At 35.5% G+C, this 14629-nt stretch overlaps 1 protein-coding gene across 3 annotated transcripts in view; it reads left to right on the forward strand.

The window, feature by feature from the left end:
- HACE1 (HECT domain and ankyrin repeat containing E3 ubiquitin protein ligase 1) overlaps nt 1-14629 on the forward strand; it is a 48714-nt gene that overhangs the window by 10122 nt on the left and 23963 nt on the right. For 2 of the 3 annotated variants that reach the window (XM_054291731.1, XM_054291732.1), the window contains 5 exons: nt 734-816; nt 3015-3111; nt 5756-5857; nt 7430-7536; nt 11263-11413. In XM_054291731.1, coding sequence (XP_054147706.1) covers nt 734-816; nt 3015-3111; nt 5756-5857; nt 7430-7536; nt 11263-11413 — 540 coding nt within the window. Of the gene's footprint in view, nt 1-733; nt 817-3014; nt 3112-5755; nt 5858-7429; nt 7537-11262; nt 11510-14629 lie in introns of all 3 variants that reach the window. The other variant, XM_054291730.1, reaches the window with a different exon arrangement.

Consider the following 14629-nt stretch of genomic DNA (forward strand, 5'->3'; position numbering starts at 1 on the left):
AATGCTGTTGTGCGTCTTAGTATCAAATGTCTGCCCTTCCATGGGAGCAACTTACTTATTCTTGTGGAGATGATTGATCTCAGTGCCTATGGGAGTTTAGGTGACTTACTGTGTACTATTCATCTCTTCTGTAGTGCTATTATTGCCTTGTTAATATCAAGTTTTTATGCAATTTTAAATGCTTGAAAATGTTTTGCCTTATTTTTCAGAATATGTTTAATTCATAATTGTGTAAGCTATTATGTGATTTTGAAATCTGAAATATTAATTTACTGTGAATAAAAAATGAAAACACAGTTGGATCAGTTGCAGTTTAACTTTAGAAGTAAACAAGTTCAAATAAACTCTTCCATTTTGATCTGTGTGAATAATTCTTATGTCTGGCCTTGTTTTAGGGCTGACTATTTATATTCAGAGTATAAGTTCGGATACTTTACCTGAAGTGCATTAGAGCCCTATAGAGTTATACAGATTGCCACTAGAACTATTTACTACTAAAAAGAATAAATTGTAATTCTACCTAGATCCTTTCTGTTGTTTGTCAGTGCTGGATTTTGGAAGGCCAAATTCTGAAAAACACTTACCTATAAATATGGCAAATTTATGTGACTGAAATACAACAAAAGTTGTTTGAGAGTCTGGTCAGTGTTTTCGTATTTTAGACATGCATTAAATATTTGCACTAGGGTTTTCACTGCTCTTTTTCTAAAGGTGATGTTTTGTTCTCTTGTAGACAGTGCAGTGCTTGCTGGACAGCGGTGCAGACATAAACAGGCCGAACGTTTCTGGGGCAACTCCGCTTTATTTTGCTTGCAGGTTATATACTTTTCACTTTTGAATACTGGCCTAAAAGTGAAATATTTTTTCCCCTTTTGCAATAACTAATTAGAAATTACAAATTTTGGAAATATAAAAGCTGACTGGTGTTTAATCTTGTCTCATTTTTGAGTGTGGTTTAGTGTCTTTTCTAAATACTCAGGTTAGTACTGCAGGCTTATGTACCTCTTTCTAACAGACATGTTAAACATATACATGTATGTGTTCTAGCACATCATAAATTGATGACTGCTGAACCCTGTTCTGAAAAAATGAATTCTGCCAACTTAGATTATTTTGAGTACACTAAAACCAGAGCCTTTTATAAGGCAAGTTTGGCTATTCCTGAATGTACAGTATGGTATTACAGTATACATGAAACGTACATATATGTGTCAAAGTTACAATATTGAATTAAAATTACATTGTTGCTTTGATCAATTATGCTTTCTTCATAGTTCTATTTCAAAATTAACACACATGATAAATGATCTTTTGTTTTAATTAGAGCATTTCTGCAATTTGTTAGAGCATTGACAATTTTTGCAATCCCTGTGCTTTGATTACAGGTTGAATAGTTCACATAAGATTAACTATTACTATAAGCAAAAGGAGAAATGGATGACCTTCTGCTCTGCTAAGAGTTACATTCTGGGAGCTGTGGTCTCTGGAGTGTTGACTTGTGTATGTTGACTTGTGGCATTTAAGAAGAAGGGAAGTGGAGAATAAATAGCTGCTAGCCTTGGTCATTGATTTAGGGACTGGTATTTGTACACATTTTGAAAGAAGTAAGCAGCTTGTCTTGGCTTGGAGGTTTTTCACAGGAAGGGACTGTGGCAAGTGCAGGAGTTATATTCCTTAGAAATTACCAACTGGAGCATCTGGCATAGGGTGTGAACTACAGCAAACCTGGAAAGAAAGGTTGTAGGTTCCTGATGACAGGGAGGGCAGGATGTGGTAGCAGTGGCAGGTGGTAGCTGCGGGAAGAGTATCAGTATTCAAAGTCTGAAACACCTGTTTTGTCAATGTGTTGGGTTGTGCACTTAGTCTAGAGAATTACAGTGAAGATGCTGCAAGCAGGCCATTAGTCTTAGCTCCTTTCTGACCTTTAGTGTCTATTTGCATTGGGACAAAGTCTGGTACATTAGGTTAACCTGTTTGCTTCCTGGGCTGGAAGGACAGGACTGAGGAGAACTCATCTGTGAATTTTTGAGAGATCAGTGAAGCTACCTCTTGCCCCTCAGCTGTCACTTTACCTGTGCCCTATCTGAACTGATAGGCTGCACCTATCAGGCTGAGGATGCAGGCAGCCTCTTGTATGTTCCAGGGTGCCAAATACTCATATCCATTGGTGTAAAGGGTGTACTGCAAACCAGTTTGAGGAATAAAACTTCACTGAAAAAACTTGTCTCTGTAACTTTAATTGCTATGTCTTTTTTTATCAGTCTTTCATTTCACCCTTTAGATGCTTCTCTATTATATTTGGCAGTGTATGCACTTAATGCTGGTGAAGGCAATATTCAAATAATCATTGTATGTGTTTTTAATGAAGTAAACCTCTGGTACTCAATTTCTCATTTTTTTCCAAAGAAAGGATTTGGGAAAGTGTTGCGAGGTATAAATAGTTGTTTTTTTCTGTTTTCTAGGCAATGCTAGCATGTTGGGAAATTTTTAACTTGAGAGACTTGAGGGTCCTATACAGCCTATAAGCAGATTAGTGAGCAGACTTTGAATGCAAGAGTAAAACCCATCATTTCTAGAGCCTATGCAAGATATGTATATAGAAATTAGAGCCATTTGAGTGATGTATTTATCTCTTGTACAAAAAAAAGGATTATCAATAAAAATATCTTGCTAATATTTTATTGAAAGCACAAACAGATTGTTTTTCCCCAAAAATGGTAGAAGTGAGCAAAGAATTTGACAAAGATGACTTCCTCTGTGAAGTAAATTAGGATGTAAATTGAGAAAGAGCTCTCTTTTTGCAGGAAATGCAGCTCATAAATATTTGAGGCAAGGCTAAGATGAATCATTTCTGAATGATGAGAGTGACTCTGACTTCATAAATAGCCTGAATTTTGCACTGCTCTTTTGCAGTAACTATTTTCTTCTAGTCTTGTTTGTTAGATGCAATAAAGACAGATGTATGACTCAGATCATAAATGCTCTATTAACTGTCTTTCTTCTCTTTTGAACAGCCATGGTCAGAGAGACACTGCCCAAATTCTTTTGATGAGAGGAGCCAAATATTTACCGGACAAGAACGGTGTTACTCCACTGGACCTCTGTGTACAGGTATTAAGTTAAGAACACTTTTTCAGTGAATTTCTCTGACTTATTACAGTGTCACTTGATCATTATTACCTTTTCTTATTCCTAAGGCCTCTGGAAGATGGTAGTCCTTTGGCAAAACAAGTGCAAAATGTAATTTTTTAATAATGAAATTGATCCTACAGGCAGGTTCATAATTTCTACCCTTTGGATAAGTCAGATGCAAGAATCATAAGAAAGAGTTTCCAGAACTCCATTTGACTAGAAAGTTTTGGAATCCTTGGTATAACAGTAGTACACAATTTAGGTGCTTACCTGTTAACAAGAGGTAAAGGCATGTAGAAAGGAGTGATTTTTTTTAATCTCAAATAATAGATTTTCTTTTCTATTGAGGAGATGTTGCTATTAAAAACAAACAAAACTTACATGATGATGGCTCTTACTTTTCAAAGATTTCTATATCTGGATGAGGAACAAAATTCTTACATATTTTCAAGTAATGTGAAATTTTAAACTGCAAAACAATTTCTTCATCACCTACTGCTTGTACTATATTATAAAGTGACTTTTTTGATTTGTGAACATTTACACTTTTTTCTGTCAGGCCAGTTGCAGGTCAGTGTGTAAATAACACTATTGAATGGAAGCCTTTGAACCTTTGCTAGTAATTAGACTAGAAAACTGAACTGAAAGCTGAAAAAACTAAGTCATTGGAGTGAGTGGACATAACACTACCTTTGTGCATGTCATTAGTTTGTCAGGATAAAATTGAAATTTTCTTTTTTTTTTCTGTATTTTCAGACTATTTCAACCTCAACATATTTAATTTCTGAGGTGTCCTCATGTGCCTAAGATATGCACTTGAAATAGTTGTGTGTGTGTGCGGGAGTGCTGTCTCCAAAAATATCTGTAGGATATTTTTGGAGTGTTTAACTCTGAAAGCTTTATTTCATAGACTATCTGTGGAAGACCTTGCTCCAGTTAGGTTACTTACAGTATTTCTCTTTGCATATAAGAAACCAAGTAAGTCCTCAGCTCTGGTCACTGAGAAGTGCCAGACCACTATACTGTCTCACTGCTGACTTGATTGTGAAACACATCAGATTTTTTTTTCTTTGCTATGGCAGAATGACTTATCATTACATAAAGCCACATGGAGTCTGATCAGTTTCAAGGCTTTCTGCAGCCACAGTCCTGTAAGACAGTATATGGCAGGAGAGGTTTAGATTGGATATTAGGAATAATTTCTTTGTGGAAAGGGCTGTAAAGCATTGGAGAAGACTGTCCAGGGAAGTGGTGGAGTCTCCACCCCTGAAAATGTTTAAAAAAATGGTGGATATGGCATTTGAGGATGTGGTTAAGTAGCATATGTAGGGGTGGTGCCAGGCTGATGTTTGGCCTTGATGATCTTAAGGGTATTTTCCAACCTATATGATTCTATACCAGTGTGTGCTTAATGGTAGAGTTTTTTTTTATGATTAATTGAGTTTCTGCTTCAGTCTCCAGTTTTGGAATCCCTAGGGCACATTTTTACACAAAAAACTTAGGTTAACTTTTTTAGGTGTGAGTAGTGACACCTGGTGTTTCTTTGTAGTGATGATCTTACTGTGTTCGAGATCGTGCAGTATACAAGTTCATGATGCCAAGTAAGAATGGAGAAAACAATATGTTTTCTTTCTTTTTACTTTATGGCTTTTATTCTATGCTTAAAAGTTTGTTTTTCAAACAAACACATGCTTTCAGAAGACTGAAATTATACACTCATACACTTCTTGCAAACATTACCTTGATCTTGAAGATTTGACTTTCGTTAATTTTTACAGAAACTGGGTGGGTTTATTTTTAATACTTAATTTCTCGGTGCCAGAAACAATTAAATTAATCTTTTTAATGTAGGGTTTTCACTGAGATAATGTCAACTGTCATTCACAGCGGAGTCCCTGGAGTTGCAGCAGTTAATACATTATATGGTCATCTTCCCAGAGTAGAAATTCATGCATATTCAGGTGTTAGGTGTCTGCTTAAAAATGCAGCTGTGTTAAATAAGATTTGATACAAATAAATCACAAAATCAAGTTATCTTCTTTCCAGAAAACATTTTTTCTCAGAAGTGTGTGAAGTCAGTCTAAGGCACATTCTGAGGAATTATACTTGTGTATTGATTTTAAAGTTAAGTAACCCTTTCATGGGTTTATCCTGTTTCTTCCTGTAACAAGTCAGATATGTCTTGAACTTTTAAAAAATGTTTGTTTTGAACAAGTCTATGAACCTTTAGAAAATGTTTGTTCTGAAGAATTAGATGCTGGGTGTGAATAAGTAGGTATCAGCAGGAGGAAGAGAAATAAAATACCTCCACTGTTTTTAATCTCTGGTGATTGTTGACTGAAGTGCTGTTCAACTGTACCTTTATTTTGGTAAGTAGGAAAATGTTTCAAGAAACAAAAAAATGGGAGTGGATATATGTGAGCCAGTATACTGGAAAAAATTGATTCTGTCTTCTCCCAAACATTTTGGGATGCCTAACTTTGCTACATTTTTTCAATTTCAAATTATTTTAGAATAGGGTTTCTCCAGCATTAAAAAAAATTGTTATCCTTAATAGATGTTATTGCCTGTAACAGTCTAACTCTCAATTCTAATGTTTCTTTTAATTAAAATGTTTTCTTAGGGTGGTTATGGAGAGACTTGTGAAGTCTTAATACAGTACCATCCTCGGCTTTTCCAGACAATAATTCAAATGACCCAGAATGAGGATCTGCGGGAAAACATGGTAATGTGGGATTCTGTGTGTTAGAGCCAGGGATCTCTGTGTGTGTGGAGGAGAGCTTAGTGCTGAATATGAGTGGCAGTCAGTGCCACAGTAGCTGACCACTAGGTATCTTTCTTCCCTCATGGAAAATGGGCACTCTTCACATAATTTTAAACACAAGAATTTGGGATTAAATGTAGGATCTGTTTTCATTTAGTGTTCTAACTTTGTACATTTGGCAAAGTGATCTAGACAGTTTAAAGAGCAGCTTCAATACAAAGGTACAGGCAGAGCATTCCTAGAGCATCCTATATATAGTTACTTTGTGTAACAGGGCCTATTTGCCTTCATTTAGTCATTATCTGCAGACATCCATTCTAGGATGTGTCTTGAGGCTTAATCATCTGGAATTAACTTAAAAGTCTGTGGTACGAGCACTCATCTGTATGAAGTTGTCTTGTACAATTAGAGTGTAAAAGATTGCAGCCACAATTACATTTGATTATTATTTCTGTAGATGAAACTACTCTGTTTCTTTTTTAATGGTTCTCTCTTTGGTTATTGTGGAGTAGTACAATCTGAAGCAAAGAAAAATCAAGGAAAAAAGTTTTTTTTCTTAATTGTGTAAGGGAAATGAAGCATGGGATGCCTCTTCCCCCTTGTAAATCTGGCTTGCTGTGGGTTTTTAATACATTAGTTGTTTTAAAATGACTGCAAACAACCTTACAGATTGTAAAAAAAAATAATATTTAGTAAAGTGTTGGCTGCCAATTTACTTAATTTAGTTTGCTAGATTTTTGATGTTGTCATTTTCTCTATAACTCAATTATTTCTACTATAACACTGAGGATTTCCAAGTCAGTGTTTAAATTTCTGAGACAGGGTTGAGTTTTACAGAGTGAAATGATGCAGGTGAGAATTCTCAAAGTGTATGTCAGATGCAAGGGGAGATGCTATAGATGATTTAAATTAAAAGAGAAAGAACTAAAACAATGGAACAAAAAGACCTTTTGTATCTTGTAGAAGTGAAGCAAAAAAGTGAGAAAAATTTTTCATCTGTCTGAGTAATGGCAGAGCTGTGTGCAAAAGCAAGATCTTAATGAGAGTGTATACAGAATATATTAGCTAATACATGGTGTAGTTTTGCTTCATTGCCAAAATGTGATCATATATTGAAAATTATTTTCTATGGCCAAGTCTGAGCTGTTCTGTTTAGTCTTGGGTAATGACCAGTGCATATTATCTGGAAGTGATGACATAAGGAAACTGGGTATGTGTTACAAGTCAGGACTTGTATTTTAAATGTCATAACTTCTTATGAATTAATAATACAGGGTTAAGCATTCAGTGTTTGTAACATTCTGTAATGTTAAATACCCTGTAGTACATACATCAACACTAGAATGTGTACCTTTGCACATCTGTAATCTTTGTAAATGATAATGAAACGTTAACTGAGGCTAGATTAGAGGTTGTACAGTATAGATATACATTATTATAATGCTTGGGTGATGGTGTTCTATGCAATGGATAAATTATTGTTGTTCTGATGCTCCTTGCCACAATGCAGTTGTTTTTGTTTGAATGCTTCAGTTGCGGCAGGTTCTGGAACACTTGTCTCAGCAGAGCGAAAGCCAGTATCTGAAAATCTTGACAAGTCTTGCTGAAGTTGCTACAACAAATGGTCACAAATTGCTCAGGTAAGTGTGAGGTCACAGGTTGATAAACTACCCCACAGTTAGTGCCACTTAATAGTTTTAGTAGTTGAAACTATCTGGTGCTCAGCACATGCTGGAGTAGATGGATCACAAATCTGATTTATATGATAATGTCTGTTTAGATCACTGTCTTCACAAAGGCTTCAAGAGAAAAAGTTGGTGTCCTTGTATAGCTGCTGGTATCTAGAAGCTTGAGTTGCAGGGAAGTGTATTTTTTGTTGGGTGAGTTTGGCTACTTCAGCCCTAGAAAGGGAAGCTTTTTAGACAACTATAAAATAATTTTTTTTTTTGTCTTCACCCTTCTCACTTTTTCTTCCCTTCCACATTTTCACTTTTTTACATGCTTTCTTAGTATGCTTGAGGAAAGTTTTGTTACATCAGACACCTGTCTCATGTTTGCTGGCTCTGGTTGCCTTACATGGCTACTAATATATATGAGATAAAAAATTTCATCTACCAGTGTTCTGTCTCAGCAGCACAAGCAACAGTAACTTGGGGAAGTGCATGACATAGGCAAACATATTTACTTGGTATGCTTTCCTAGTTTTTGTGGCCTCTGTTTGAGTTTGTGCAAAACACTTTTTCTGCAATTTATTGGAACACCTTACTGCTCTCAACAGCTAACAGATTTTGTTGTAACCTATATGCTTTACTAGAAAATCTTTACTGAAAGAGCCAAGGGTTTGAAAGCATGAGTGAAGTTCCTTATTAACATGTTTTAGATGGCATTTTGGCAAAGAGAGCTTTGAATGTGTTCTGTAATCAGAGAAACCTGTCAGCATAGGTGGTAGAGGATTATGACTTGGGAAGCTTTTTTTCACTGGGCCTGGGGTCTGAGGAACCCATCAGTGAGATGGAAAATAAATAGCTTATTCTTATTCCTAGATACTTTATTTTTCTTCCTCATTAGTCATGTTAAATTTGAAAGGAGCTTGTAGATAGCAGATCAGAACTCCTGGATGATGGTAGGAAATTCATTACATCATTAATAAATCTTATGCTGGTGGCTGTTCACTTTGATGAATTAATGTAAAGGTCTGAATCCCTTTAAACTTTGGGGTTTAAAGGGATCAAAGTGTGTAGACATTAATGAAATTTTGTTGCTGCAAAGATAACTTTCTGTAAAATTTCTGCTGTTGCATTGTGTATCAGCTTAACTTGTAACACATTCCTTTTAGTTTCCAGACTTCCTTAGAGCCAGTAGATTTCCCACAAATAAATTGTGGTAAGGTGTAAAACCATAGTGCAGGAAAGGGTTTCAAACTTGCTCTGTATAGAGATGTTACTGGAAGTTGTGGTAGCTGGATTACATCATACAAGGTAGTATTTGCTTCTGTTTCAGTGTCCTCAGAGGTAAATTAAACTGATTGTTGTTTAGATTTGATTTGTTACTGTTACTGCTCTTCTAATTTGAGCAATACTCCCTCAGTGTGGCTGTAGAAACAGAAGCTCTGTGACTGTGCTGTCTCTGAGTTTGAGCCTCTGTGTGCTCCTGTGTGGCTCTGTATGGGTGAGCCAGGATCAAAGGGTTGCATTGCAGTGGGTAAGAACTCATTTCCAGACATGCCAGTACTTGGAGTGTGCTGTGGACTCTTACTGGCCAGCTTCTCTTTTGTACTTTGTAATACAGAAATGTGATAGCAAAATAAAACAATTCCAAGACAGTTTCACAGATGCAGTTTTGCAAAAACCATGTCTCTCTTCTCTCCAGCTTGGTTTCCTGGCAGAAGCAGTGAATTACTACTTCAAGAAATATTTCTCAGTTGTTTTCTTATAAACACAGTGGGGTTTAAGATAGTACTTGGTAGTACTCTGAGCTTGGGCCTCTTTCCTCTCTCTCCTTCTTCCAACAAATGTGTCAAATGTACTTTGTACATGAAAACCTCCAATAGTGATATTCTTGCATGGCTGAACTTGATATAATCTCTATTTGTTTCCTGGGTACTAACCCACAACCAGTTGCTCTTGCATTTGTCTATTGTTTAGTTCAAAATTATCTAAAATTGTCTCTTGTAATGCTTCTAGCAAGTATCCAGGAGTGCCACTGAATTTTTGCCTGAAGACTTTGGCCTTGAGTACAAGCAAAGACCCTGTTTCACTTAACATTATCTTCACCAAGTATTCCCTTTATCCAAGAAAATAATTGACATGTGACATGACTTGGTCTTGCTGGTGCAGGTTAGGCCTAGATGAATGTTTACAAACATGCCAGTAAAAGTTTCAGTAAACTATTAAAAGCCGTCTAAGGTTTTTTTTCTACATATGTGGGTCCTTATCCTGGAGACCAGGAAATTTCACCAGGAAAATACCACTTCTAAAACATGATAAGCCTCAGTTGAAATGTTAAAAGTTTTTATTTTTTTTCTCTTTTCAATAATTAAGTTAACTTCTTGAGTTAACTTGTTGTATTCATAGATTCTTTTGGTATATAAAGAAAGATTTTACAAATGCCAGTTTTTAGCTGTGATGAGAGCATCTGGTAACACAATTGTAGACTGCCAGTCAGGGGATTTTCTTTACCTGATTAAAAACTTTATATTCCTGCTGTAGCACTATTTGCTCTCTCTGTTCCTTTCTTATATTGATTTACTGAAAACTTACCTGGTTAAAGTATAAACTGTCACAAGAAAGTTGTAATTTGTATAGTAGTTTGGTAAAATTCTTAGTGCATTGCTTTTAAAAGTTAACTCAGTCATTAATTGGTATTTTGTTGATGACATTGGATGAATGAGATCATCACAAAGCTATGCTAGCTATTACAGCTAGCTGTGTTTCAGGTTTGTGTATTAGCAGATTGTTAATTGCAAGAGATGTTTACAGCACCCTATAAGATGTCAATTTTCTGGTGTTTACTGATCTATCTAAGCATGCTTTTAAGTTGCAAGTACTTTAAGGATAGAATTGAGTATGTGCTGACTTCTATTATAAGTTAGTAGGCTTTGATAGAAAAAGGATTAGTTTCTTGTAGTTTGTTATGCATTCAAGGCAGAAAAATTCTTACTACTTGGGGTTTAAGGAAGAAAACCTAGTTGAGTTTGGTGGAGAATGTTCTGCTTGTGCATAAAGTAATGGATATCTCATATTTTGCACTGTTTTGGTACAGAGTTCAGTGTTTGCCAGTTCAATTAAGGAGACATAAAACTTTTAGTCTATTTGTTGGATAAATAAATCACATAGTAGTGGTTTTGTGTAGTATCGTTTAGATTACATTTTTCTTGAGTAGAAAAGTGGCATCCTTACCATCCTGATCCCTTGTCTGGTTGAGGTAGTTAATGGGCATCTAGAATAATAGCTGGTGAGAATGGGCTGTGGCAGCTTATCTGATCAGTCTGTTGGGTTTTTCTGGGTTGAGAAACATTTTTAATCTGGATATCCCAATTTGCTTCATGCACTGAGATCCTTAGGAAGTTGGATTTCCTCCCAGGGGTTCATAAGAAATGTATTTAAAAAAAAAGGAAGTATTTTGAAAGATCTGGAATTTGCTGTTCTTCTAGTTAAAGTTACCTCTACATGTTAGTAAAATCATAATGCTTATGTTTGACTTCTGGGGCTGGTGCAGGAAATAAAAGTTAGAATTTTCTAGGGTTTGAAGCTTAGGGTTTTTTTCAGCATATGTATCAGACCCTACCATTGCATTGCTTACTCCTTATTATACTAAATTGTTTCATCTAGGAAAAGACACTTAAACATGCCATTTTTTTCCCCCAGCTTGTCAAGTAATTATGAAGCTCAAATGAAGAGTCTCTTAAGGATCGTGAGGATATTTTGCCATGTGTTTCGCATTGGCCCATCCTCCCCCAGTAATGGAAATGACATGGGCTACAATGGAAATAAAACTCCAAGAAGTCAGGTGTTCAAGGTCAGAAAAGTATATGATGTTGTTAGGAAGATAGACGTTAAAGAGATGAATTTCACAAAGCATGCATTCATTAATCAGACATCTCATGAACAGGAAGTAAGTTTGGTTGATGTTCCCTTTTTAAGTTAAACTTCCCTCTTTCCTTCTCCTGTATTTTTTTCCCACTGAATTAATTAATTAATTTAGCCACTGATGCACATCTCATGTTATGATTCCTGTTGATTTCTTATTTAATCGATTGTTTATTAGGTGTTTAGCTACCCAGGTGGCCTTGGTAAATTTTGTTTTTATTTCTGTTAAGACTATAGTAATATCAAAATATAGTGATATTAATATAATAGATTATATTAATGTAATTTCAAAATGATAGTTGGAGATACACAGATGGATTACTGAACAGTAAGCTTTATCCAGCTTCACAAGACAAATGGAAACAATTGAATTCTTGATCTGTTTGTGGTTCTCACTGTGATCATGAAATCTTTTCCCAAGTTGTTCTTGGTTTTTCTTACTACGTGCTTTGAAACATATCAGCTCACTACTGCCCTTGCAAGGTTGCTGATTTATAGCTGCTTTCAAACACATGCTTTAGGTAGTTGCCATTTAGAGGTTTACTTCCTGAAGGTGTTTGGTATTTTTATGTTTGTTTGTTAAGGAATTTCTCTGTAGAAAGTCAAAGATCTTTTTTGTAAAGATGCCCCAGTTTCCTGTGTGCCACTCAGTCTTCATTGGATATACAACTGCCATATTTTTCACAGCACTAATAAAAAAGAACTGCAGGGTAATTTTTCTTCTCCCATCTTACTCCATACTCTTTCACTGCACAGCTCATATCAAGAGATTTAGATGCCAGTAATTGAGGATTTTTCTTTCTTTTACATTTCTTCCACTGTGTTGTGAAAACAGTATTTTGAAATTACTGCAATTATTTGATGATATATGTACATCAGGTTACTTCTAAGGGGTTTTAAGACAGAACTATTTTGATAAGATTGTGGAAGGTGATACTCTTAATTCCTGTTTCTTTAGAGAAGTATCTGAGTTTTTGTTTAAATTTCTTCTCTTGGAAGGAAGAAAAGCAGTAGACTGTTAAAACCAAAAAACATGCAAGCACAAATGTTTGTTCTTCTGGTAGCACAATAGTTTTAAGAACAAATTGATTTATATAATGAATATGAAACTAATGCTTGAGTCTGAACAAAATGTAATGAGTCTGTACATTTTGAGTCTGTACAAAATGTAATGCACTGTAGAGTGTGCAGTGTAATAATTGTCCTTTGGAATTGTTCATCAAAATAGGGCAATAATGTGGGTTTAACCAGAATTCTGTTTTTAAAAAGCAAAACAGTATCTGTTTTTGAAAAAACAAAGCTGTACCCAAATCAAAAGGATTATTTTATTAGAGGCAGCACTTTCTAACATTTTTCATGACAATTGCTCCAAGTATGCCAGATTAAATGATGAGCAGATGTTAAACACACTTCATACAAGAACTGTCTCCAGTAAGATATTCTGCTACCAAGCCCAAAAAGGAAAAAAGGAAGGTTTCCTGCTTTTCAACTCTACATAATTTCAGAAGTCAGTGTGAAATAAACAAAAACATTCAACTGCAATTTGCAAAGGAAGTGGTATATCAGTAAAATCACTTATCTGCATGCCCAAATGATTTTGTATGAGGAAAGAATTTTTTTTAAATTACTGTGCATTTAAGTCTTGTGCAGTGGACTTATATTAAACAACTGCCACACTTGTCCCAGAAAATACCAGTAATTCTTTCACACTTGTGTGAAAACAACCTGTATATTTTTAATAAATAAGCAAAACGTGTACTACTGTTCCATTACCTAACAAAACAAAAATTTCAGGATGTTTTAAGAATTATTATTGCAATTATTGTAATTTATTTAGAAGTTTTATGAGTAAGGCAACCCTGCAGTAGAGTCACTGCAGGTGTCCATGGTATTTTAAAGATTGATTTAAATTTCAAACTCAGAAATATAAAAGTGTTGATGAGAACTTATTGTTGTTTGGGAATGGGCACACAAGTCTGGCATTGCTAAGTTTATCTACCGTTGTGGTTGGTTTAGTCTGTTCTTCCATGAATTTACAGTAGACTGGATAGCAGGAGATTAGATATAGTGCTGAGTGAATTGGATGACTTCCAGTTTTCTCTTAGTGCTGCCTTTCCTTCTCCTTTTTTGGCCTTTCTTTGAAAATGTGCTTTTGATGGTCTTTTTCACCTTCTGGGAGGAGATAAAACAGACCTGCCTTTTTGTAGTGCTTCATTAAATAATTCTGTATCATGTACTGATTGAACATAGTTTGAAGAGTTGTCACTGGAAAGGGATTAAAAATGTGAGTATTCTTGATCTGAGCTTACAGAGCTGCTTGATGAGGTCAGGAAAATCAGAAGGCTATCTATCTGTGCTTTCATGGAATTCCCTGTATGTGATTCAGCATATCCAGGTGTTTTAAAGTGGAAGCACTTTTAATGATAACACATTCTTGCACTGATCCTGAAAGATACAAAAGAAGCATTGCATTTTGTCTCCCAAGCTTGAAACAAGCTGCTAACTCAAATGCGATCTTCCCAGTGAGAAACTTTGAGTAGTAATTTTTACCAGGTTTACACTTGTTACTTTTCCATGTTTTGCTCTTCCAGTTGCTGTTCAGTGTGATCGCATTAGGGAAACTTGCTGCAAAATTTCTCTGTAATTGAACAAGGTTGGGAAGTGCTTAATGTTTTTTCCTTGTTTCAGATACTGTTCTTTTCTAGATTTGAGGTAACTGCTCTGCTGTGACAAAGTCACTTCATGGATTAGTGATCTCCTGCACCCTGTGTCTTAAAAAGCTATCTGACATCTGCCAAAAGATTTTGCTTCAGTGTTGCAGTTTGAATATGGATTTGGTTACTGGTCTTGCTTTCTAGATGGGTAAAGAGGAAGGCATTGCATAGGTAAATTCTTGCATTTGGGAGGTAAGGTGTGCAGCTGTAAAAGCTTGGTACTCCATCAGACTCAGCTGTATAATTCTAGAGAAACTTTTCTGCACTGTGAAATATGACAACTGAAGTTTAAGTGGAGATCTTTGTTTAATGTGAGGTTCATGGTAAGAATTAACAGAAGAATGCTGACTAGTAGTTTGAAAAAAAGCATTGCTAGTGGTTTGATTGAATATGTCCATATGCCACTTGAAAAGGTCTGGTCATGGATGACA

Source organism: Melozone crissalis, unplaced genomic scaffold, assembly GCF_028551555.1.
Source record: "Melozone crissalis strain CALT ecotype California unplaced genomic scaffold, PUWL_Pcris_2 ptg000106l_1, whole genome shotgun sequence".
Classification (NCBI taxonomy): domain Eukaryota; kingdom Metazoa; phylum Chordata; class Aves; order Passeriformes; family Passerellidae; genus Melozone; species Melozone crissalis.